The 27,402-nt window shown below is 46.2% G+C and overlaps 1 protein-coding gene across 1 annotated transcript; it reads left to right on the top strand.

Moving 5' to 3' along the window:
- The first annotated feature begins 1,355 nt into the window (after positions 1 to 1,355).
- On the top strand, positions 1,356 to 6,991 carry LOC144140095 (uncharacterized). Its single transcript, XM_077672281.1, has 4 exons — positions 1,356 to 2,706; positions 2,923 to 3,691; positions 3,755 to 4,313; positions 6,962 to 6,991. The coding sequence occupies exons 1-4, from the start codon at positions 1,356 to 1,358 to the stop codon at positions 6,989 to 6,991; spliced, it is 2,709 nt and encodes a 902-aa protein (XP_077528407.1).
- The last annotated feature ends 20,411 nt before the right edge of the window (positions 6,992 to 27,402 follow it).

Here is a 27,402-nt window from a genome sequence, read left to right on the forward strand (position 1 = left end):
ATGGCGTGAGGCCATGTGTGCCGGATGAAATCCCGGTGGACTTCATGGGCTTGCTCCGTTCGGGTAACCACGAACTGCAACGTGCAGCCATCCAGCGGCTCGAGAGGGCCTTGGCTAGGCAAGAGCGAACGGAGGAAACTCCTAGTAGTTCGAGCCCGGCCGGCATCTCTTGAGGTCTAGTAAGACAGGGACCCCCTGCCCTGCGCGGTTTTGGGGTGCTCCCGCACGCAGGAATTATGAATAAAGTCTTTTCTCTCTCTCTGTGTGGAGGCCCGCATCCCACGGGCACGGGAAACTGCCCCAACAAATTCAAGACCCCCTACCAAGTCAGGAAGAAGGGGCACGAGCGCAAGATGGCGGCGAGGAAGCCGGCGGCGAACGAGGGTAAAGTCAGGTTCTCCAGGAAAGACGAACTCCCGGAACTACCGACGCGAAAACAATTCCCCGAAGAGAAGGAAAGGGGGCGTTCCGCGAGTCGCGGCCGCTCCTCTTCGAGGGAAGACCGTTCCGCCAGTCGCGGGCGCTCGGGAAGCCGGAAGGGGCGGCGCGAAGGCGCGCGCAGCTCATCACGTGACAACAAAGTGACCTGGTCCGAGGTTGCCAAGGGGCGGAAACGCTCGGCGACGCCGGCCAGGAAAGCGAGCAAGACGCCCGCGGGAACGAGAATGGAGCTGCTGGAGAGCACGATAAGGCAGCTGCAAGCAACGATCGAACAACAGCAGAAGCTGATCGCAAGACTCAGCACGCAGCAGAGGCCGGAGGAATGGCGACTTGGATCGACGCCAAGACCGGCCACTCTGACGCCAGCGGCGGTGGCTGCGACGAGCGCGACCCAAGGAGAGGAGGACGCGAGCCGCCAGAAGAAGGCGAGGAAAATCTCCGAGGTGGAACCCGAGAATGGAGAAGAGGAGACCATGAACGAAGGAGGCGAGGAGGAAACGGCATCGGTGGTGTCGGTTACCGCACCAGCCTCGAAAGGTGAACTGAACTGCGGTGCGAGATTCCGCAAGATCGAGAAGCGACTAAACAAGCAAGATCAGAAAATAGAGGAGCTGTCCAACCGGGTCGATAGGCTGGGCGCCACAACCAAGGCCCGCATCGGCAGGCTGGAGCAGGAGATGAAAGAGGAATTTGCGAGATTCGAAGAGCGCATGGAAACGCGATTCGAGGAAATGAAGGATTTCATTGTCCAGTTCCTGAGAGAGGAACTAAGGGCTTTCAGCCAAGGCAACCGCAGATCAACGAGATCTATGGTCAACGATCATGGACAAGAATAACACCAAGTTGAAGATCTGGCACTGGAACGCCAACGGTTTCCGGTGTCGGAAAGCGGTGCTGCAACAACACATCCTTCAATGGCAACGCCACCGGACGTTATCATGATTCAGGAAACGCATATGGAACAAACTCCGAAGTTGCAGGGCTACAACGTGCAAGCCGTGCCACCCAGCGCCCGGAGCAGCACCAAGGGAGCGGCTCAGGGGGTGTGCACCTTCGTTCGCAGGGGCATAACCCTCGTCGAGCTGGACAAGTTCCTGGACTGCGACACGGCGCTGGAGCTGTGTGCGACCGAAGTGGTGATCGGCAGGAGGAAACAAGAATCCATCTTCCTGGTGAACGCTTACAGTAACCCACAACACCGAAACCAGAGGTTCCGAAGCCTCTTTCAAAAGACGCGTAAGAAGATCGGAAGCAAGCTGGCGCTGGTCGCGGGCGACTTCAATTCGGCACACAAGGAGCTGGGCTACCCCCGCACGACAGCCAAGGGACGGAACCTGCTCGAAGAGGCAGAGGCGGCGGAATTCGAGCTGATCTCGGACCCGCAGCAGCCGTCGCGAATCGGCACCTCTACGGCCAGGGACACCACGCCGGACCTCGCCTTCGTCTATCTCCCGGAGGCGAGGGACGTCCGCTGGAGAAACACGGGGTTGAACCTGGGAAGCGACCACCAGATCATAGAAATGGAGATCCCCCTGCGGGTCAACGCGGGTGAAGAACCGAAGCGAAAGCACAAGATCACCGACTGGGAGGCTTTCCGGCGGCAGGAAACTCCGGCGGTCATCGATGACATAGGAAAGTGGACCGAAGGGCTAGCGAGCGCGGTCGAGCGTGTGAGCACCGAGATCGAGATCGACGAGTCGATACCCAACATGGACTCCCGACTCGCGCATCTGATGGAGGCCAGGCAATCTCTGCAGCGCAGGTGGAAACAGAGAAGGCACAGCAGGGCGCTACGAAAGAAAATCGCGCAGCTGGGCAGAGAAATCGAGCGCCACAGCCGGAAGCTTTGCGAGCAGCAGTGGCACGCCGTGTGTAACGAAGCGGACGGCCAGCTGCACGCGGGCAAAACGTGGAAACTGCTTCGGCGCCTGCGGGACGAAACGGCGAGCAAGTCTTACCAGCAGCACAGACTCGCGCAGATCCTGCACGTGGCCATCAAGAATCACGGGGAGGATGAGGTAAAGAAACGCCTCAACGACCAATACCTACCCGAAGGCGAGCAAGCACGGCACCCCGAGTACGGCGGACCCGACAACCCCGCGCTCGACGCCGACATAGAAGAGTGGGAAATACGCCGAGCGGTACAGGAGCTGAACTGCAGGTCGGCCGCCGGCCCCGACGGGATCGACAACAAAACCCTGAGAAACTTGAGTGACGGAGCCATCACGGCCCTGACCGGCTACTATAACGAGTGCTGGCGGAGAGGCGAGCTACCCAAACAATGGAAGCACGCCAAAACGATACTTATACCCAAGCCCAACAAAGCTCCGGGACTCGAGAACCTACGCCCGATCTCCCTAACGTCGTGCGTGGGGAAAGTACTGGAGCACGTGTTGAACAACAGATGGCAACCGCACATGGAGAGAAGCGGCGCGTACCCACCGTCCATGCTGGGCTTCCGGGCCCGGCTGAGCACGCAAGACGCGATGCTGCTCCTCCAACACGATCTGCTCGAGACCCCCCACAAGACCGATGCGAGGGCGGTCCTGGGCTTGGATCTAAAGAGTGCCTTCGACAATGTGAAGCACTCGGCGATACTGCAACAGATCGAGAAACTCGGGCTGGGAAAGCGCTCGTACGAATACATCAGAGCCTTTCTGTCGGGCCGGACGGCTAACCTGCAGATCGGGCACCTGACCCTAGACGAACGCAAGCTGGGCAGCGTCGGAACCCCGCAAAGAGCGGTAATCTCCCCGTTCCTGTTCAACGCAGTGATGATCCCCGTGGCGGAGATACTGTCGCAAATGCAGCAGATCCGTCACACGATATATGCGGACGACATCACGATATGGACGACGGGGGGAACCGTCGGGCACATGGAGGACTCGTTACAAGAGGCAATCGCCACGGTCGAAGACTGCCTCCGGGGCACGGGACTGCGCTGCTCGCCACAAAAGTCCGAGCTCCTGATCCTGCCACCGACCGGATACTGGAGAAAATCCGTCGGAGGGGAGGCCGAGAAAATCGTGCTTCGAACAACAGACGGTACAGAAGTCCCGCACGTTAAGGGCCTCAGAGTCTTGGGTATGCACCTAGACTCTGGGGGCGACAATCACACGGCCCTGGAACGGCTCCTGACGAAGATTGGGATGGCCACCCGTCTCGTCAAACAGGTATCCACGAAGCACAGCAGCATGCGGGAGGCAAACCTCCTACGCCTCCTGCAGTCGTTTGTGCTGAGCCACGTCGCGTACGTAGGAGCCTTTCACGCGTGGCGGAGACACGAAAGAGACAAGATCAATGCGGCGATCAGGAGCTCCTACAAGGCGGCGCTGGGACTGCTGCAATGTACCAGTAACGCGGCCCTGGCAAAGTTGGGCATACATAACTCCCTGGAGGAAATCGGGGAGGCCCAACGGGCGGCGCAGATTGCCCGCCTCGGAACGACCGCGACGGGAAGAATGATACTGCAGAGCGTCGGGGCGAGTCCAACGACGACCGGGGAAGATCGCGAGGACCTGCCCGCAGAGCTAGCAAGATCACTGAGGGTGCCGCCGCTCCCGCGGAACGTGCATCCGGAACGAAACGAAGAGAGAAGACTCGCGAGAGCGAGAGCCCTGGCGGAGGCGCACAAGGAAGACCAGCGGGCGGCCTACGTCGACGCGGCGGCGTACGGCGGTAAGCCGGGACGCTACGCAATCGTGGTGGTCAGGGCGTCCGACGGGGAGATGGTGGCAGCCGGCAGCGTCCGGGCGGCCATGAGCGAACAGGCAGAAGAGGCAGCCATAGCGCTGGCGCTAAGAAATTGCCCAGAGATGACTACAATACTCAGCGACTCCCGAGCCGCCATGGCAGGCTACAGCCGCGGTCGCGTCAGAAGACCGGCTGCGAGAATCCTCCCGAGAGGAAAGGAGACCGTAACAACGCTGAGGTGGTTCCCGGCCCACGTCGGAGCCCTCCCCGGCGGTACGCCCAACCGCAACGAGGGCGCGGACGCCGTCGCGCGAGAAATCGTGCACCGCGCGACGCCCCCCCGTGCCCAAGCCCTGCGGACGGAAGACAACATGGAGCCCCTAGCCGGCTACAGTGAGATACTGGCGTGGTACAAGGAGGGACGCCGCGAGCTTCCCGGCCCTCATCGGGGGCTGGGGAGGCACGAGGGCGTGCTCTTCAGACAGCTACAAGTCGGGACAGTGTTGACGCCGGCACTGGCCCGGCACATGTGCTCGGACATTCCCGGCGACGGTGTGTGCTGTGTGTGCGGGGTGGAACTGGCCACCCTGGCCCACATACTTTGGAACTGTGACGAACCTGTGCGGGGTGTGCGGGGCCCCGGCCCGCTACCACCGGACATCGAGAAGTGCATCCGCTCGACGGATGAGGGCGACCAACTATACGCGATCCAGCGGCTCGAGGAAGCCCTGGGCCGGCAGAAGCGAACGGGAGACCCTCCTGCTGGGGGAGCGCTCCCTAGTAGCTGAAGCCAAGGCCTGGGTACCCCTTGAGGCCCAGGGTAGGCGGGGGCGGTGAAGCCCTGCGTGGTGAATCCCGCCCCCCTCGCAGGATTTATTAATAAAGGTCATTTTCTCTCTCTCTCCAAAGCCATGAACGAGAATAGCCCCAATTTGAATGCGCCACCGGAGATTGGTTCTCTTGTCTATCGTGACGAAATCGCCCAGCAGCAGAAGAATTACTGTATGCTGATGGCTTCGTATGGAAAAATCCGCAAGCGACTCTCTTCTGGCAAAAAAGCTTCTACATTTTATTTTTTTGAGTTGAGGGTTATTTATTTGAACCAAAACAGATATACATATAATGTAAACAGGGACCCAACAATGTTTTCAAAGGGTCCAAACTAAATAATACTACAATTTATAACAAGTTGGTACTTGCAATTGCAGCAACAAAAAGGATAAAAATGAAGAACAAAAATCTCGCTATCACGTGCAATTTTCAGACATAAAATGTTGCTTGAAACGTTTTTTAAACAATATAAAAGAAGTAGGGTTTTGCGTTTCGGCATTCAAACTATTCCAGCAAGTTCCTCCTTTGAATTCTAGTGTGTTTTTTTTTCATAATTGGTACGAATTTTAGGCAATAGAAGACGTTGTGGGATCACAGCAGTGGTTCGATGAGAAGGTTGCAGCTAAACTGTGTTGATATTTAAGTTGCGTTGAAGAATTTGGAACATGAGTAGTGCTATTTTATACTTTGCTAAAATATAAACGTTAGCTACATAAAAAATCCAAACATAATCCCTACTTCATTATTAGTAGAACATAGAACAATTCGAAGTGCTCGTTTTTGTAACCAGAGATAAGGTAACAGATGTGTTTTATATTTGCAGCCCTAGACTACGAAACCGTAATTTATGCGGCAGTGTAGGAATGCATAGTATAAGTTGAGAAGAATGTCAGAAGTAAATAAATATCGACATCGCGCAAGTACATGCACTTCATTAAGAAGACTTCTTTATGATTAAGTGTATATGATAAGTGAAGTTTAAATTTTTATCAATAACAATACCTAAGCACTTTGTGTTGTTAGTGCGTGCTATAACCGACGAATTATAAATAACAGGAGAAAGCTCTTCTACTCGTTTGGCCTCTGAGTGGAATAGTATGTAAACTGCCTTTTGAGGGTTAAGTTGAATGGCATTAGCTGAACACCATGAACATAAGTGTTAGAGTTCTTCTTTAACCTTGGTTATAAATGCTGTCTCGTTACGAGCCGCAATTAAAAGATTCGTATCATCGGCGTAAAGCACCGGGCTGGCGTGAACTAGCTGAAGAGGCAGGTCACTATTATACAACAAAAAAACTATAGGTCCAAGGATGGATTCTTGAGTAACTCCAAGGTTTATAGATTTAATTTCGGATTGAAATTTACCGATGTGAACTACTTGTTGTCTATCTTCCAAATAATTTTTATAGGACTCAGATGAGTGTCATTAATGCCATAACGCTCTAATTTCCCTTTAAGAATACGTGGTTTTAAAGAATCGAATGCTTAACGAAATCAACAAAGATTCTGGCTAGTAAAAAACTATTGTCTCTATATTTTCCCACTGCGTCTACAAAAGTCAAAATAGCTGTGCTAGTCGAATAGCCTTTCCTAAATTCGAAGTGGGCATTTGTGAGAATATTATACTTTTGAAGATGCCTATATAAACGAACAACGATATGTTTTTTACTACTTTACTTTAAAAAGTCGGTATGAATATGGGCTGATAATCCCCCATTTTTTGTCTGTCTTTCGATTTAAATATTGGAAGAACCTTGGCAATGTTCAGTAGGTGAGGGAATACGTCTGTGAGAAAAATATTCTTTATTATTTCGGCAAGAACAGGTGATATATCATCTTTTAGAAGCTTAATTGCGTGTCCTGGATGTTGTCCACCACAGTAGCAGTCGTGCGTAATTCTAATATCACTGAAGATACTTCAAATTCATCTGTAGGATTAAGGTAAAATGAGCAATCTGAAGGTGGTATATGGCTTGCATTGTATTTTTGGTTCTAGGACTTCCCAATGAAGAAAAATATCTACTGAAGGCATTGCAATTGTGCTTCCGGAGAATTCAGAATAAAATCACGAGGAACTATATGTTCCGGTGGAGGTTGTTTTTTTGTCTCTTCCTAGAAAATTGTTAAGAATATTCCAGTTTTTTCTTGAATCATTCCCGTTTGCACAAACTTGTTCACAAAAGTCAGAATTTTTGCAGCAAAAATGGCATTGTTAATTAGCGAAGCATATTTGGAGTATCTTTCATGTAGGGGCATGTTAAAAGGTTGTTTTTTAAGTTTCGTATACATCTTATATTTTCGTTTTATAGAGCGCAACATGGATTTAGCTGTCCAGGGCTCTTTGGGAACCTCATACTTTTTTGTTATGGTACGTGTAGTTGATGCAGACATCACGCTGCAGAAATATGTTGAGACAAAATTTTATAGGACTTATTTGAACACTGCGATGCCTAAATATATGAAAAATCAACTGAACAAGTATATATTACATAGGCAGATGAGTCAAAGTAAGACTGGTTATGAAACTTAGGGCTTGTTTTTAAACAATTGGACATGGTAAAAATTACAGCGTAATGATCTGAGATATCTACTTCAAGAACGGAGGCAGATTTACATACAGGAGTGTAAGATAATACATGATCAATAATAACGCTACTTTTGCCTGCAACACGTGTTGGGGACTTTCAAGATTGTTATATTTATAACAACTGAAACACGATACATTTTCATTACATGACGACGAATAAATATCACCTAAATTATAATATTATCACCATAATTATGACAGCTGTACTTGTATTTGTACACATATTGTTTTCAAACTCTGCGCAAAACTGGGAGTATGACGCCGACAGAGACCTTCACACCAATTACTAAATACTCTTGAAATATCAGCTGGGATTTATCAATTTCACTCCATTGGGATGAACAAGAATCGATTGCTAATTTAATAACAATTCGTCGCTTGTATGCGACATCTCCATGAACGTAACGTAAAGGGCAGCCCCACCCCTCCCCCGGGAGTTATGACTGATAAGTTCTCGACACGACAGTCAGCTTTTATATTATAACCAGGAAAATTAAAAAGAGACACTTCTACTTCTTACAACAATTTTTCGGATATAGCTATAAACATTGGCTTACGCTTAAAAAGATTCACGAAGTTACTGATGGCCGAGTAATATTTTCTTATACTGCGAGCTTTGAAATGGGCACCTAATGTTACGTTTTCAGAGACACAAAAAAATAATTTCGTCAACAGTGTGTTAACACATGTCGAAGATGCGAGCGATTCCTACTTTATACGACCTAGGTCATCCTCGCGTGTGATACGCACGACATTGCTATCACTTGTCTTGCGTAGTTTAACTTGCCCTGTTCCGCCCAGATGAACTCCAGATTTTTGTTTTCAGTTTTAGCGCTTGTGCCAAAAGCTTTTTGTGGGCTTTAGTAAGGTGCTCATTGATATACACTGGTTGTTTATTGGTCGGTGGAAAGCCCAAATCATCAGTAGATAGGCGCGCCTTCTTCGCTTCTGCATAGAATTCGTTCCGTACCTTCCGGGAAACAAACCTGACTACAATGTTCTTCACTTGGGGGTCATGCGGAGTAGATACTTCGTGGCACACATCGATGTCCTTCGAGTCAATGGGATATTCAATTTTGTTTCCGCCTGTTTGAACAATTAACTCGCAGGACTCCTTCGGCGTAAACGGAATTCCCTTCAGTTCCACATTGTTTTCTTGCGAATACTGCTCTATGCCGTGCACACGTTTGCACAGGTCTTTGTTCTGCTTATTAAGTTCCCCGCTGCATTGTCGAAGTTCAGAGTTTTTCTTAGCTAGTTGGTCGCATTTCGATAACAGCTTCTCTACACTTTCGTTCATGGCGCGCATACCGTCCTCTATGGAATTGACAGTGTCCGGCAAGCCAGCCAGTTGCTCCATCCCTAAGAGCAATATCGCAAAGCTTAGCCTCGAGAGGTCCCAACGACTGAGCATGCGACTCAGGCGCCGAGGGCGAGTTGTGGTGTTGTTTGTCACCCGGAGGTTGTTCGGTAGAATCAGCCCCGGCCCTTCTTCTGACTGCCCAGGAAGGCTGACACTTCCACATTTTTCTCACTGATTTATTTTTGCCTCTGAATGAGGTCTCAGCGCTGTTTGAGCATTTGCCGATATGGTATGTGCCTTCACATCCCCAACAGGTGACAGTATCATCATCTATATGCGGCTGTCTACAGGAGATGCACAGTTCACGCGACAGGAGCACAACACACAAAGAACCCGGATCTGGCGGCAGCTGCGGCAAAGACAGAACGAATGTTTTACGCAAGAACAAGACCAACCTGAGAATGTAAGTTGCGCCGGTCAGAGCTGCGTCCCTTTCTCGCCGCTGCTAGAATAACGGGAATTCCGCGTGCACCACCCGGTGACGCCAAACGTCGTAGCTCACATGCGCAGAAGAAGTGAGAATGCCACAAACTTTGCAGTGCGCTGTCCCATGAATGAGGCACCACTCCACTTGTCCACGGCTCGATGGCGGTCGTCGAACGGTGTTCGGCGAAGAATCATTCACGCCGTTTTCTCGTCCTGCGAATGTGTGTTGCGCCGGTCAGAGCTGCATCCATTCCTCGCAGCCACCGCTGCCAGAATGCCACAATCGCCGCCACCACTGCCGCTGCCAGAATTTCCCAAACGAAGATGGCCTCCTATATCTCTATTTCCGCTTAGGAGCTGGTCAAACTTCCCGCCAGATCGTCGTGCCGGAGCCGCTCCACAGAACGATAGTCAATCAATTTCATGAAGCTACGGCAATCAATCTCGGAAGACAACTGACCTACCGAATTATGAATGAATTCGACCAGCCAAGAGTACGCGTGGACGTAAGGTGGTTCATAATGCCATGTGGCCCCGCTCAGTGGACAAATCACCGAAAAATTGTTAAGTAGACAACCACCGGCTGATCATTTCAATCCAGCCTAATTGCATTCGAAACAGCCTCCCTACAGATGCAAGTTCTCCGTCTGTCTTTGTCCACCTCCTTCTGTGTGGCATATCCCTTAGCGCAGTTTACCCCCTTTTGAGAAAATACCAATTTCTGTCTCACTTCAAGATCAGTGGAGTTCATTTATGATTGTTTGCTCTGGAGTCATCGGCTGTGGTCTGCAGTGCTTTTGGGGCCCATGATCTGTACACCTGTCAACAAGCTGAACTCCTTTGGGGGCGTCCACGGCTCCGCTGGCACTTTGGGTTACACAATGCGTAAATCTGAGCGTTTTCGAAGCTAATGGCAATACTATTAGGCAGCATGTTCTGACTTGTTGCGGCTCTCGCAGTTTCACGCACACGGAGTGCCTGTGCACCTCTTGTACTCTAGCCAGAAAAAAGATGACTCACAAAAAACAAAGAAATGGTTAAATCAAACAACGCAAAAAGGTGGAGTAGTGCGGGTCACAATGAATCAGCCAGGCTTTCAAATTGTTTACCAGAAATCAAGCAAACGACATGATTACGTGCCACGCGGCAGTGATCGCATAACCTCTGCAAATAAAAGGTTAATAGCAAAGATAAAGAAGCTAGCTATAGCCAAAAACAGAATGTATTCATGCAGATACCTGCTGGGTAATATTACACAAAATAAAGACGTAATATCCGAAGTACCTGAGCGAACTTACGAGAGACCCGATAAACTAATGCCGGTATAGAGCCAGCTCCCGAAGTCCCATTACTAAGTGAAAAATAGGTAGAGAAGACTCTCACGGGTATGCACTGATGTAAATGGGAGGTAACGGCTGCATAACAATGGACCATTGAAATCAGAGAATACGTTGTATTCAACATACCTGCTGCGCTTTTTTCAGGCTGCCTTGCAACTTAAAAACTTCTAAAAGCATAGAAAAACGCCAATGTAATTCTGATTCACGGAGGGACACGAATAATTAGGACATACAGCCATATCAGCTGTATACAAGCTGCTTACCAAAGCAATAGTAAATCGAAAAAGTCTCAGCCTAGGTCGCCACTACCGACAGACCAGCTGGGATGAAATTGGAAACAAAACAAACCATCACAACCATGTTATCAATCGAGTTACTGAAAATCCACAGAGTAATAAATATTTGCCCATTGCATTTGCAAGCGATGAAAAACCGTGTAATTCTTTGAGCGCCGTAATGGTGCGGGAGGCATAGAAGGACGAGGGGATAGAGGAAACCTGCATAAGAAGCCTATACGACATTTATAAAGGGTGTTTGAGCATTATAATACGCAACCAGCAAAGCGAAACCATTTCTGTTGGTAAATCAGTCTGATGGGGTAAAATCATCTCGCCAAAATTGTTCACAGATCCTCTGGGAGGGGGGTGGGTATTCAGGAAGCTTGTCAGGTAACATGCCTAAGTGCCGAAAAATGGTAAATACGCGAGCATTCCAGGTTGGCAAAAACATAAGCTTCCCAAGCCTGTCTCCAAAGTATGTTGAAAACGCTTGAGGATTGAATAAATGAAGATTCCACAAAGTATTTTCTAAAATAAAGAAATCTGTAACCAAAAATCAACAAATCAAAAATCTGCACGTGGCATTCGCAAACTAGGGACACGTGGGGGATTTATTAAAACCCGTAATGGTGCTTGAAGGATAGCGCAAAGCGCGGAGAGTAAAAAAGATTTCAATGATTTAAAGCAATAATGTGTAACAAGCAGAATGCCCCCTTTTCAGTATATTTAAGGGGATGCTATAAAAGGCAAAGATTATACCTACTTCGGTCGCGTCGATTATGCTGCCCCCAGCTAACAGATAGGAATCCGGTGGAGAACAAATATATATACTGGGTTACACGCTGCAATCCCTAAAAGATAATAAAAAGTAGGGTAGTTCTATTTCTGAAAAGCGCAATATACAATGAATGCGCCCAGCCTGTTAGTACATATGGATGAAAGAGGTGTGGCCACACAAAACAAGTTGAAACATTCACCTGTTGGATCAGTGGGTGATGTAAACAGACTGGTAGGAAGAACGTCACAGAGTGGGAACGATCTTGGTGTCTGAGAGGGCAAAGTAGAGTTTCAAAATGTGAAAGTTGAAAACAAAAATGAAACAAGTGGAATGGTGCTGGTCCCTGCAGGTACGTGAAATGCTTATCGCTGGACCATTGGTGTCACATAGTGAATATTCAAAGAACAGTGGAGAAGAAGGAAAGGCTAATAAATTCATGGAGGGAAAACTATGAAATTTCGTATGGAAAGATTGGATTCGAGCAGCGTTGAGAGGAACGGTTGCAGGTCGGTGAGACATGCTTTGACCTTCGGTGTACCTATTCGACTGTTGATGATAATGATAAAATGACCACCACCTGAACAAAATATTTTTATTCTGTAATTTCTCCTTTCTGAGTGAACGGTGAGCCGTTATTTGGGTGTGTTTTAATACATGATTCTGAAAATAAAGGCGATGTGGTTACATTTTGTGCAGCCTATTAGAGCAAGCTGGAATCAAAACTACAGCAGTACTGTGTTGGGGTGTCAAGGTATCGAAGAAATATTACGCTATAATTTTATCGCGACTTCTACTCAAAAATCAAAATGTCATTCTTGGTAAAAAAAAATTATCGTCTCTTTTTCCTGAATCGAAGTATTATGTAGCATCCACATACCCAGGCGGCACAGAAAGTGTGCCCCAAGACCGGCCCGTCTATGGCCGCTTTCTGGCATGTCCGGCCAGCATCCAGGTTCTGGCAGCCACTGATCATGCGTTGAACGGCCCACATTCGGCAACCAGCGCTTCGGCATTTTTCCGTCCGCCCGTGCCCGGACGCACAGCGGCAGCTAACCGGCTGCCAGATATTCAGTTCTCTTACGGCTGCCGATGTTGAGAAAGAGAACGGCCGAAGTACGGCCTTAGGGCATCTGTTTTTTCTTCGGGAAGCGGTAACCGGCCGAAGCACGGCAAGCGACCGGCCACAGAATATGCGTATTCTTGCGGCAGTTGGTGTTCGAAAGGAGACCGGCCGGAGCGCGGCTGCAGTGCATTCGTTGTTTCAACGGTGAACCGCGCGCCCGGCGGACATACGGCCCCAGAATATACGTTTTTCATTCGGTTAGCTGTCCTCGGCCGAATTACGGCAATCAAATGGCCACAGAATATTTGGCAACCGGTGTTCAAGAGGAGACCGGCCTATGTAAGGTATCTGGTTATACGTCATTTTTTCGGCAAACGGCATACAGCCGAACAACAGCTCGCGCCTGGGCGCCGAGAATTCATGCACAGACGTGTTTGGAAGGAGACCGACCGGTTTTATCCTGGGGGGAGAAAAAGCCGTTAGGGAGCCGAACGACGGGGACGCGTTTTTCATCCGCTCCGTGTTTCTACGTTTTAAATGAACGAACATCGTTTGTCAAACAGTAATGAGTGTTCTCGGTGAACGGGCAAGGTGCAAGGACTCACTGGACATTAGCAGGGAACCGTTTAGGCCATCGAAATGTCATTTATTGCCACAAGAAGACTGTGCCACACCGACGGGTGAGCTAAGCCTCGCCAGTCATCGCCGCTACCACGCCTCTGCCGCCGGCTTCGTCGACGCATCAGCTCGAGGCTATTCGCCCGCTCAAGAAATGGCGAGCATTGGAGACATCGACCCGCCAGAGATGTCCGATCCGATATGGAGATGGTTCACCAAAATAACTGGCCTTCAAGGGCGTCGAGCAAGCGGCCACCACGCAGGAGCTAAACCGCCACCATGTCAAGGACTCCCCACCAAAGAAAGGCAAGTGCGAGCAAAAGCGCAAGTTATTCTGCTTACAATTAAACTGCGACAAGCAATGTTGCACTATGTTGTTGGTGATAAACGTAGAAGAGACTCGCTCGAGCATTGGTAGGATTAACTTCATGCCCTGCACTATGTTACTTCAGGGGATTTTACGACTGCCTATTTAGAAACAAAATTATTTTAAATTTGCGATAACAACAGAGCCTTGTCACTGACGAAGCCTAGCTGTTAATTTAGTTCCGATGTTTGAAGGTGAGCTTAGCTACTCTTGGGATATGACTCATTTGGTTAAACATAATCGCCAGCATCATAGCAAACACGGATTTTGTCAGGATTTTCTTGCTCAACGCAGATTGTTAAGTTCACGCATGATTTGGCTCTTGCAATAGATAAGCTTAAAGTGGTTGACTGTATATTCTTGGACTGCAAAAAAGCAAATGATGGTGTTGCATATCACCTTGTGCGTAGTACATTTCATCCTATGAACTGAATGAATCGGTTTTTGCATAGTTATTACTATTGGCCCTATAGCTTTGTTCAAAAGTACTGTGTAGTTAACCGGACTATAGCGAATGAACGTGATTTCATATACCTGCAGCTTTATTCGAATTTAATAACATCCTGGTGTGCTGATTCAGAAAAGTTTTTGGATGTTAAACAGTGTGTTAACGGCACCTTTACAAGAAAACCTTAATTCCAATAGGATACGTATACCGTAAATTATGCTGCTGTGACAACGGCCGAGGAATATAAATACCTAGGAGTTTATTTAGGGAGTGGTTAGAGGGGAAATAGGCAGGGTCACACCATAAAAGTTACGGCTGCATATGTTTTTGGCTTTCTGAGACGAGATTTCAGTGAACCTCCATCTAACTGAAAAGAACAACCGTATTTCACTCATGTGCGCTCAATCTTGGGGTACGCATGTGTTTTCGTGGATCCCTCCACCAAAGAGCTGGTTGATACGCTCGAAAACATACAGAATATGTCAGTGCGATTCGTATTAGGTAATTGGCACGCTCAGCTTAGCATGAGAGAAAGTAAAAGTAAACTGAAATGGCAGGACGTGAAAGATCACAGACGAAAGCACAGGTTCCACTTTTTTCGTAATATCTATGATTCGAAAACTGTTGTAGAAGGGGAGAAGTATGTCCAAGCGCCATTCTACGTATCGCAAGTGGGACCGCTAGCATAAAGCAAATTATTAACTTTCCTTTAAAGGTTAGAAGAAAATTAAGCTCTTTTGGACTATTAAGTGGTGTGGACGTATACTCATGAAAACAACATTAAAATAGATTGAAAATAAAAGTACCTGTTCGCTCCTTCTTAGGATCAGCCTTGCGTAAGATCATCATAAAATTTGATCGAGTAGAAAATGTCTTTGCAAGAAAAATGGGCAAAAACTGGACATATATTGCCCCAAAAGAAATTGGCTAAAAGCGGCGCAATTTATTTCTCTGAAATTCAATCCACTAAAGTATGCGCCCTCCGCCGCCTGCCCCCCCCCCCCTCTTTCCCCGTTTATTACAGGTAAGCCCCCCGACAGAGGATATCAGGACCTGGACAATACATCTATTGAAGCTCTACAAAGAACTGAATATTTTCTGTGTTCCGCAGTAGATGAGGCACAGCAAATAAAGGAACGACAATTTGTAAGCACTGTTTAATAAATGCATTTTGCTGTCAACTGAGGCTGGTAATTAAGCAAGGCTGTGCTGAAAGCTTGACGGCTGGTGGTTGCGCGCGAGCTCACTTTGATGTGGCTGCATTGGACCCAAAATGCTGGGTTTGTGCTGCTTCTGCACTGCGCGAATGAGTCATCTGCTTGCGCGACATGCAGTGACCGGCCTCAGTACAGCTATCGTACTGTGGCTGAACTCCAATGCCCGTAGCACGGCCGTATTTCCGGTAGCTGTAGTCCGGCTGGAGTCCGACGACCGCATCTCGGCTGCCCTCCGGCAGACGTACTTCGGCCGTACACGGTTGTCTTTGGAATGGCCGGAGCCCTACGGCTGGAATCTGGCCGTATGACCGTAAGCCGGTCGACTGGCCGACGGACACTGGCCGTTGGACAGCCATGGGAGTACGGCCGTATACGGCCAAAAGGCCCACATTTGTACATGGGCCGAACATGGCTGCCGGAAAACGGCCGGACAGAAAATCACCGGCCAAAGAACACCGGCCTGGTTTAGGCCGAACAGTCTTGTGCTGCCTGGGTAGCTATTTTCTACTTGCAGTATATTTTCTACCTTGCAGAGGACAAATGTTGCGAAGCTATTGCGATATCGCTTCGTTCAACATTTTTGAGTGATCAGTTTTAACAATCGTATCGAGTAAAAATGCCAGCATAAAGTTTCGTGTTTTAGCAAGGCTCACAAACGTTTTCGCATGGAAATCAAAATTCATAAAATATCTTTTCGTAGAAAGTAACTACCCTTGCATGCCAATTTTGCAGAGGATTAATTGCGTAAGTATTTACGCTCTGTCAAATTCTCCCATTTATTTACCCCAACTCCCCTTACAAGTGAAATATCTCAATTTTTTCTGCTCTATATTAACACACACCCACACCAACACACCGACACATATATATAAATATAAATATATATCATATATATATATAAATATATATATATATATATATGTATATATATATATATATATATATATATATATATATATATAGATAGATATATATAGATAGATAGATATAAACTTTCGGATACAAGGCAAGCACAGGAACAGAGGTTGGTCCAGTGTATCTTACTGCTTATTTATAATTATTCTTCACGCACCCTTTATCATTTTAAATATATATATATATATATATATATATATATATATATATATATATATATATATATATATATATATATATATATATATATATATATCCATTGTAATGGCTGTAAAATCAGTCAAACTGATCGACAATTTCACCAATATGGCTAAGCACCCTCAGGCATGCATGTGGTAAAGGAGAAAATCCAGAATGACAGCTCATCCACAATGAGGGCTACCTTTCTGCCAACAAGCCAGTTACTCAGAAAGTATGTTTAAATATATATATATATATATTTATATAAATATATATATATATATATATATACATAAGGTGTTAGTAGAGATAGAGAGACACGCGTGAATGTCGTAGAAAGATATAAAAATATTTGAGTGACATCTCAGGAAAAGGACTTTCTTTGTTCAAAGTGTACTCTGAAGAAAGGAAGTACTTTTCTTGAAACGTCATTAAACTTATTTTTATTTTTTCTACGTTTTTCTGGTGTGTCTCTGTCTCCACTGACCTTATGTTTTTCGCCCTCTATGTGAGTTTTTATCTTTCCAGACTATATATATATATATATATATATATATATATAATACATTGGAGAATGTAGCGGCCTCAGACCTCTGCCGACGTTTCGTCAAAGAGACTTGTTTTTTTCAAGGCATCAGGGTTCATCACTTACGCACTATATATAGATACAGATTGAGTTGGAGAAAGAGGGGAGAGGTTGTTAAGAGCGGGGCCAAAGGTCTCCTTGGCCCGGAGTGGTCCGTGTGGGGCTGGTTAGGGGAGCACAAGTTCGCTCCAATAAACGTGTTTCTCATTCAAGACAACTGCATCGTCCTTGTCTTCGCGTCAATATATAAATAAATAAATATATATATATATATATATGTATATAAATATATATATATATATATATACTTATATATATATATATATATATATATTTATATATATATATATATATATATATCTATATATATATATATATATATATATATTGGTTGTAAATGAGGGGCTCGTTAGGAAATACAGGAAGAGATGCCGGCAGTCTACAACGCCAAAGAAGGCATAGGGGAATGGTTAGAATATTTTTTTAACCGTAAGTGACGTTACATTATTATTTATTATTATTAATTACGTGAGAAAGAAAGAAAGAAAAACACGCGCCCAGAGTGGGGACCGAACCCACGCCTTTCGATTAGATCTCGAATGCCTTACCAATTCGGCTATCTGGGCGACTGTGTTCCGCTTCACTTTCTGGGGTATTTATATATACTACAACTGTATCTGACGCTTGAGGGTGGTAGCCAGCGCCACTCAGATTACACGGGGAGAAGGGGACCTTCTTTTCAACCCCCGGGGCGTGACGCGAACGTCTACAGCCTGTCATAAGCGGGTAACTGGCGGGAAACCCTCTTATGCTACCTTGGCATCAAGGCTGCCAGAACCGAGGCCCTCGCTAAGCTTTCGCATGATAATATTGGTTGTAAATGAGGGGCTCGTTAGGAAATACAGGAAGAGATGCCGGCAGTCTACAACGCAAAAGAAGGCATAGGGGAATGGTTAGAATATTTTTTTAACCGTAATTGACGTTACATTATTATTTATTATTATTAATTACGTGAGAAAGAAAGAAAGAAAAACACGCGCCCAGAGTGGGGACCGAACCCACGCCTTTCGATTAGATCTCGAATGCCTTACCAATTCGGCTATCTTGGCGACTGTGTTCCGCTTCACTTTCTGGGGTATTTATATATACTACAACTGTATCTGACGCTTGAGGGTGGTAGCCAGCGCCACTCAGATTACACGGGGAGAAGGGGACCTTCTTTTCAACCCCCGGGGCGTGACGCGAACGTCTACAGCCTGTCATAAGCGGGTAACTGGCGGGAAACCCTCTTATGCTACCTTGGCATCAAGGCTGCCAGAACCGAGGCCCTCGCTAAGCTTTCGCATGATAATAGTGGTTGTAAATGAGGGGCTCGTTAGGAAATACAGGAAGAGATGCCGGCAGTCTACAACGCCAAAAAAGGCATAGGGGAATGGTTAGAATATTTTTTTAACCGTAAGTGACGTTACATTATTATTTATTATTATTAATTACGTGAGAAAGAAAGAAAGAAAAACACGCGCCCAGAGTGGGGACCGAACAAACGCCTTTCGATTAGATCTCGAATGCCTTACCAATTCGGCTATCTGGGCGACTGTGTTCCGCTTCACTTTCTGGGGTATTTATATATACTACAACTGTATCTGACGCTTGAGGGTGGTAGCCAGCGCCACTCAGATTACACGGGGAGAAGGGGACCTTCTTTTCAACCCCCGGGGCGTGACGCGAACGTCTACAGCCTGTCATAAGCGGGTAACTGGCGGGAAACCCTCTTATGCTACCTTGGCATCAAGGCTGCCAGAACCGAGGCCCTCGCTAAGCTTTCGCATGATAATAGTGGTTGTAAATGAGGGGCTTGTTAGGAAATACAGGAAGAGATGCCGGCAGTCTACAACGCCAAAGAAGGCATAGGGGAATGGTTAGAATATTTTTTTAACCGTAAGTGACGTTACATTATTATTTATTATTATTAATTACGTGAGAAAGAAAGAAAGAAAAACACGCGCCCAGAGTGGGGACCGAACCCACGCCTTTCGATTAGATCTCGAATGCCTTACCAATTCGGCTATCTGGGCGACTGTGTTCCGCTTCACTTTCTGGGGTATTTATATATACTACAACTGTATCTGACGCTTGAGGGTGGTAGCCAGCGCCACTGAGATTACACGGGGAGAAGGGGACCTTCTTTTCAACCCCCGGGGCGTGACGCGAACGTCTACAGCCTGTCATAAGCGGGTAACTGGCGGGAAACCCTCTTATGCTACCTTGGCATCAAGGCTGCCAGAACCGAGGCCCTCGCTAAGCTTTCGCATGATAATAGTGGTTGTAAATGAGGGGCTCGTTAGGAAATACAGGAAGAGATGCCGGCAGTCTACAACGCCAAAGAAGGCATAGGGGAATGGTTAGAATATTTTTTTAACCGTAAGTGACGTTACATTATTATTTATTATTATTAATTACGTGAGAAAGAAAGAAAAACACGCGCCCAGAGTGGGGACCGAACCCACGCCTTTCGATTAGATCTCGAATGCCTTACCAATTCGGCTATCTGGGCGACTGTGTTCCGCTTCACTTTCTGGGGTATTTATATATACTACAACTGTATCTGACGCTTGAGGGTGGTAGCCAGCGCCACTCAGATTACACGGGGAGAAGGGGACCTTCTTTTCAACCCCCGGGGCGTGACGCGAACGTCTACAGCATGTCATAAGCGGGTAACTGGCGGGAAACCCTCTTATGCTACCTTGGCATCAAGGCTGCCAGAACCGAGGCCCTCGCTAAGCTTTCGCATGATAATAGTGGTTGTAAATGAGGGGCTCGTTAGGAAATACAGGAAGAGATGCCGGCAGTCTACAACGCCAAAGAAGGCATAGGGGAATGGTTAGAATATTTTTTTAACCGTAAGTGACGTTACATTATTATTTATTATTATTAATTACGTGAGAAAGAAAGAAAGAAAAACACGCGCCCAGAGTGGGGACCGAACCCACGCCTTTCGATTAGATCTCGAATGCCTTACCAATTCGGCTATCTGGGCGACTGTGTTCCGCTTCACTTTCTGGGGTATTTATATATACTACAACTGTATCTGACGCTTGAGGGTGGTAGCCAGCGCCACTCAGATTACACGGGGAGAAGGGGACCTTCTTTTCAACCCCCGGGGCGTGACGCGAACGTCTACAGCCTGTCATAAGCGGGTAACTGGCGGGAAACCCTCTTATGCTACCTTGGCATCAAGGCTGCCAGAACCGAGGCCCTCGCTAAGCTTTCGCATGATAATAGTGGTTGTAAATGAGGTGCTCGTTAGGAAATACAGGAAGAGATGCCGGCAGTCTACAACGCCAAAGAAGGCATAGGGGAATGGTTAGAATATTTTTTTAACCGTAAGTGACGTTACATTATTATTTATTATTATTAATTACGTGAGAAAGAAAGAAAGAAAAACACGCGCCCAGAGTGGGGACCGAACCCACGCCTTTCGATTAGATCTCGAATGCCTTACCAATTCGGCTATCTGGGCGACTGTGTTCCGCATCACTTTCTGGGGTATTTATATATACTACAACTGTATCTGACGCTTGAGGGTGGTAGCCAGCGCCACTCAGATTACATATATATATAAATACGAAAAAAAAATCGAACAAAGTAAAAACCCCAAGCGTGGTTTTTACTTTGTTCGAAGTTTTCTTTTCTTGGGTTCTCTACCATCTTCGGTGTTTTATTGATCTGTCTATATATATAGATATATATAAATATTGCCAGTCAAGAAAACCTCGGAAAGCAAAGGGGAGGTTGTGACGGGTCATAGAAACAGAAGAAGAATTTTTTGAGTCAGAAAGAAAGTGGTAAAATAATGCCACCGGGTGGGGTTTGAATCCACGGCCTCCAGAATATCAGTCTGGTGCGATAACCACAACGCTACCGGAAGGGCTGTTTCCCCACCACTTTCTCAGGTATTTATGCTAAGGTATATTTTGTTTTCTGCACTTGGAGGTGGTAGCCAGCTCCACTCGGACTACTAGGGGTGAACAAGACCTTCTTCTCGTGAGTTCGAATCCCACAAGGCGGGCATTTTTTCACCACTTTCTTTCTCACTCAAAAAAATCTTCACCTATTTCTATGATCCACCACAACCTCTCCTTTGCTTTGCGAAGTTTTCTTGACTGCCAGCTCTTATTTTCTGTCGTATTTTCACCGAGCCACTCATATCATATTTTCTGATTCGCTATATATATATATATATATTTATATATATATATAAATAAAGAGAGAGAGAGAGAGAGAGAATCAGAATAGGAAATGGGGGCTTGTTATAGGACAGAAATAAGGGTTGGCAGTCAAAAAAATGTTGGAAACCAAAGGGGAGGATGTGGTGGGTTTCTGAAACAGAAAACGAATTCTGGAAAGAAAGAAAGAAAGCAGAGAAAAAATGTTCGCCAGGTGGGAGTTGAACCCACGACCGCCCCAGTACCGGTCTGGTGCGATGACCACTCCGATACCGGCGGGGCGATTTTCCCCTCCACTTTCTCTGGTATTTATTTTCGGGTATTTTTGTTTCCTGAGCTTGGTGTGTTGGCCAGTGCCACTCGAACTACTCGGGGTGAAGGAGACATTCTTTTTAACCCCCGGGCCGTGACTCGAGTGTCTTCGACATATCGATAGTGGTGGACCAGCGTCGAACACTCTTAAGCTTTTTATAGCATGAAGACTCACAGAACGAAGTCCCTCGCTATGCATGTACGGAATCAGAATAGGAAATGAGGGGTTCACTGAAATAAGACAGAAATAGGTGTTGGCAGCCAAGAAAACCTCGGAAAGCAAAGGAAAAGCTGTGGCGGGTCATTGAAAGAGATAAAGCATTTTGGACAGAAAGAAAGTGCAGAAAAATACCAGCCAGCTCGTATCCGAACACACGAACTCCTGAATTTCGCTCTGGTGCGATGACCACTACGCCATTAGCGAGGCAATTGTCGCCTCCACTTTCTGATGTATTTGTGTTTAGGCATTGTTGTTTCCGGCGCTTGGGGGTTGTAGCCAGCGCCACCCAGACTACTGGTTGTGAAGGGGACCTTCCCTTTAACCCCCGGGCCTTGACTCTAATGTCAATGACAGGTCGAGAGTGTTCTACCAGCGTTAAACCCTCTTAAGCTCCCTATGGCACAAAGACTGCAGAACAGAGGCCCTCACTATGCATGTAGCGAATCAGATGTGGAAATGAGGCGCTCGTTGAAATAAGACAGCAATAAGGGTTGGCCTTCAAGAAAACTTCGGAGAGCAAAAAGGAGGATGTCGTGGGTCATTGAAACAGATAAAGAACTTTGGAAGGAAAGAAAGTCGAGAAAAAATGTCCGCCAGGTTGGATCCGAACTCATGGTCTACAGAATACCAATCTGGTGTGAAGACCACTACGCTACCGATGGTGCGATTTTCCCCTCCACTTTCTGGGGTATTTATGATGAGGTAGTTTTTTTCCTCCACTTGGGGTTTGTAGCTAGCGCCACTGGGACTACTCATGGTGAAGGGACCTTCTGTGTAACCCCCAGACCATGACTCGAGTGTCTACGACATGTCGAGAGTGGTCGTACAGCGTTGAACCCTCTTAAGCTCCCTATGGCACCAAGACTGCCAGAACAGAGGCCCTCGCTATGCATGTAGCGAATCAGAATAGAAAATGATGTGCTCGTGGAAATAAGACAAATAGGTGTTGCCAGTGAAGAAAACGACACCACTTTCTTTCTTTCCAAAATTCTTTATCTGTTTCAATGACCCACTACCTCCTTCCCTTTGCTTTCTGACGTTCGCTTTACTGCCAACCCGTAGTTCTATCTTAGATATATCTATAGTCAGAAAAGATAAAAACTCACACAGAGCGGAAAAAAAATAAGGTTAGTAGAGACAGAGACAAACGAGAAAGACGTAGAAAATAGAAATAAGTTCTGACGTTACAGGTAGAGGACTCCCTTTCTTCAGAGTACAAAATAGGTTCGTTTCAGAGTTATATATACACACAAAATGTAGCAAGTGCGAGGCAAGTTAAGAGGAGGGAGAGTTTGTACAAACTGATCATGGTTGGTGGGTAGCAAAAGAATAAAGAGAGAGTGGGAAAATAAATTATAAAAAGGATAATAAGAACACACAATCACGTGGTACGAACATGGGAAAAAAGAGAGAGAAGAACCAAACACACAGAAAAAAAAGAATTAAATAAAATAAAAAATAAATAACAAGGTAATTTTATCCTCCCCCGTGGCAAAGGGGGTGAAAGAGGGGTCAAAACAAGATATGCCCACGCACGTGTTTGGCATGGACAAAAAGATAAGTCACGCGGAACAGAGAAGTTCCAAAGAGGATATGCACACAAAGGGCGAACATCTGCCACTACACGCCCGTTCTAAGAATCCCGGTAAGGTCATTGAAACAAGAGACACGTGGCTTCTGTTGGCGGGAGGCAAGGGTCGTGCCCAAAAGCAGTAGGACAGGCAGTTTCGACACGAAATTAGTGTACATTGGTATGTTAAAAAAGTCATGAAAAGAAAGAAAACAGGCAGGTACACGCGTATGATGCGGCAGCAGGTGGTATTCATCTGGCCGGCGCATGGTGCCAGTTCAGGGAATGCCGAGGTGGTCAGCAACGAATATTAAAAAACAACAATACAAAAAAGAAAGAGGACGCGAAAGCAATCACACACGTTCGCGTTCACAAATTAATTACAAGGTGAGAATATCAAAGCTAACAATGGTACTGCAGCCTTCTACGCAGAACACAATGTCCAGACTTGTTCGTCAAATTTGGTTAAGTGAAGTCATTGTGCTAAAAAAGTCGTGCTAGCACGAAACTTTACCCAACTACGGGAGCTCGCCAAGTCATGGGAGAATATTATTGGGGGAAAGAAATGAACAGGCATAACACTAGCCTGAGAAATGCAGCAGAATATTTAATGGGAGGAAACACTTGTTATCTTCCAATAACTTTCATTTATGACAAACGACGCTGATTTAAACTTATAGATAAGGTAGGACTCACGAACCTCGCGACCTTGATGCGTTTTAAAACTAGATTCAAGAATTGTGGCTTTTATTTGTTGAAAAGAATGACCAGGAGTATTAACATGCTTTGATAGAGGCAAAGAAGGGCAGGTTTTTGCACGACAGCGGTGATTTTTAAACCTCGAACGAAAGGGTGTTTCAGTCTGGCCGATTTGTTGTTTGCCGCAGAGGGTGCATTCCAGCAGGTATACGACGTTGGCGGAATAACAGTTAAAGTTTCTTTTTATATTAACATAATAGTTTGAAGCTGTGCTGGCGGCGCGCTCTGTGGTAGTCATTTGAGGGCCTTCCTTACACCGTGGTTTGTTACAGGGCATGCAACCAGTAGTCTGTTGTCGGCTGATGCTGGATTTCGTGAGAACGTCGCCCAAATTTCTGCTGTGTCTATAAACAACACGTGGCGGCTCGGGGAATACTCTCTTTAAGCGTTCACTTTGAGCGAGGTTATTGTGATGTTTCCTTACTATGGATGCAACTTTTGGAGAAGATGCTGAATGAGTTAAAACGAGGTTTGTTTGTTGATTGGTTTTTGGAGCTTTTTTAGGAGAATTTCGGCGCGTTTCAACTGGTTAGCTCGTGTAATCGCGTCATCGAGCACCTGCTCTGGGTATTTTTGATTTAGAGTGCGGTTTTAAGTTCTCTGCAGTTAGAATCAAAATCCGCAGGCTTGTGCAGATTCGCCTAAAACGGTGAGATTGGCTATAAGGTATTGCAGTCTTGCAGTGCCTGACATAGCTACTGTGGAAGTGCAAATACTGGCGCGTGTCTGTAGGTTTCCTGTAGAAATTAGTCTGAAGTCTGCCCAGAGAAACTGTGACAGTAACATCCAGGACATTTATGCTGTGCGTAGAGTAGGAATGAGAGAGGGAGTTTGTAGGATGCGCAAGGTTAAAAGCCTCAATAAACGCAAGACGTTCCATTTCACCCTCCTGCCAAATCATGAATATATCATCTATATACCTTTTGTAGTACAATGGCTTCAAACATTGGGTTGCGAGGAAGTTTGACTCTAGACATCCCAGAAAGGTGCTCGCGTAGTTGGGCCCGATTTTACTTCCCATTGACGTTCCGCTGACTTGCACATAATCGACACCATGAAACTCAAAATTTTTAAGTTCTAGGAGAAGGTGAAGGAAAGTTTCAAGGGGGAGAGAATCGATATGTTTGTCACCCGCCGACCCCTCATATGCACATGATACAGCGGTAATCCCATCGGCATGCGGAATGTTAGTCTGTGCAACACGACCTCTAGGGTGAGAAGTAAACAGTCCAAAAGTAAGAACAAATTATGGTAAGCAATTTTTCCTGTACCAGTCAACTGAAATGTTAAATAAATTGGGAGCAAAATAAACTTCGATGCCAGTGAATTTACGCTTAAAACTGGTCAAAGCAGTTTTAGTTAGACAAAGCGCTTGATTTACTTATAAACATCTTAGGATTTAAAATATATGTCTACATGAACCACTAAAGGTGGAAATTCGAATGAATTTCAAACAAAAATATATTAACACGTACTGTGACATAGTAGTGTACTGATAAAGATTCATGCATAGGTATTCCTGCGTTTATGTGTACACTGTGATTCTTCTGTGAATTTTTGGCCTGTGCTTTGTATAATACATAAGAAACGTAATGATGACTTTGCTTTGTTCTATTTCTTCATTACGATTGTTCTATCATGCCTAAAGTTTTTAACAGGTGTATTAATATGTACGCTGTAAATCGGGTGGCTGAGTGGCCTGTCTGGACACGTTCGCCTTTCGTCTCAACCTCCCCTTGGTTTTTGCCAAAAAATAAAAATCAAGTGCTTAAATTTATTGCTACGGACGTAAAAGAAGGACGAAAAAATAATTTCTAAGCTCTGCGGAACCACAAGAAAGACGTGATAAAAGTATGGCCGGTAAACTTTAAACAATAAACTCCGTTTGAAAACTCTCTTTGCCAAGAATACAGCCGCTGAACTGATTCGAACTAAAAATAACCGCTTGCCTTTGACTCCACGATACTAAATCTTTCGGTTCACAGAAACACATAACTTTTGCTCCAAGGCGAGTTCTGAAAGCGAAACTCATTACTGAAACTGAAGCTCAATCGAATATCAAAGCTGCCGTGTTCACACATCTGCAGAAACAGTCACTTTGTTCTTTGACATAATGACTGGCAGGAGAATTGGCGAAAATGACCGGCCCCCCACCACCTCACCCCCGTCGGCCACAGCACCTATTTTTTCTCGGTACGTGGGCTCATTCGACGCCGTGACGTTTGAGATCATCGTCGTCGAGTGTTAGGAGAAGGAGTGAAGCACCTGTCAGGACCCGGGGAGTTGTTGCGCATTGTCGTTGGCCGGGACGACCACTGGAAGTGTGCGTTTCTCTGGTTATCTATGTATGCCGCGGGGTGGTTAGTATTGCTGTGGAGGCCGGCGGCAAAAACGGGGATTGTGACCCCCGAGACCACAGTTGTAGCAAGTGCGCTTTTCACAAAATACCAATGGTTGACCTACGGAACGCCGCGGTTGGGAGTAGCCGTCAGCTGGGTAACGGGTTGGCTCTTTGAAGTAATTTTTATACTCCCGAGGTGTAGGACTGAAAGGTGTACGGCTGGTATGATCTTAATAATAAACGGTACGCTCATTCCTCTTTCCTGGTCGAATTGAAGGCGTATGAGAGTGGCTCTGGACGCCTTGCACTGTGCATTCCTAAAACATTGGATCAGGAAGAGCGCACTGGTGAAAGCTTCGGTCACGGCACAAGTAAGACGGCAACGTGGGCTAGTTGGTAGAGATTAAGGTTCATGGTGAAAAAACACCGCAAGGAAAACAGGGACAAAAAGAAGAGTGGATGACGCACATCGCCTAACTCCCAACTTAAAGAATATTACAAAGAAAACACGTATTTATACCCAGAAACCATACTATCGTGTGAACAGATACGACAAAGCGTGTGAGCGACAACAAATCAACAGTTAAAAAACACTATGGCACGCGAAAAAATTTGGCATCCAAGAAGTTGTACAATCTGCTAGTGGAGGAGATACTGAAATGCCTTGTCAAGAATTGAGAGAAGGAACACTAACGCACTTGCCCTCCTTCCTTCTAATAAAGAAGTCCTCTATTATCTCTAGGACATGCTGGTTTTTATGTTTGGCTACAAATTTTGTGTCCTTAAAAATAGGGTAACAATTTTTACATTTTTGCAGTGTTGTGCGGCGTGGGAAAAGTCATC

The sequence above is a fragment of the Haemaphysalis longicornis genome, unplaced genomic scaffold (assembly GCF_048455015.1).
Source record: "Haemaphysalis longicornis isolate Haplotype H1 unplaced genomic scaffold, Haemaphysalis longicornis Haplotype H1 scaffold_5, whole genome shotgun sequence".
NCBI classification, from domain to species: Eukaryota; Metazoa; Arthropoda; class Arachnida; order Ixodida; family Ixodidae; genus Haemaphysalis; species Haemaphysalis longicornis.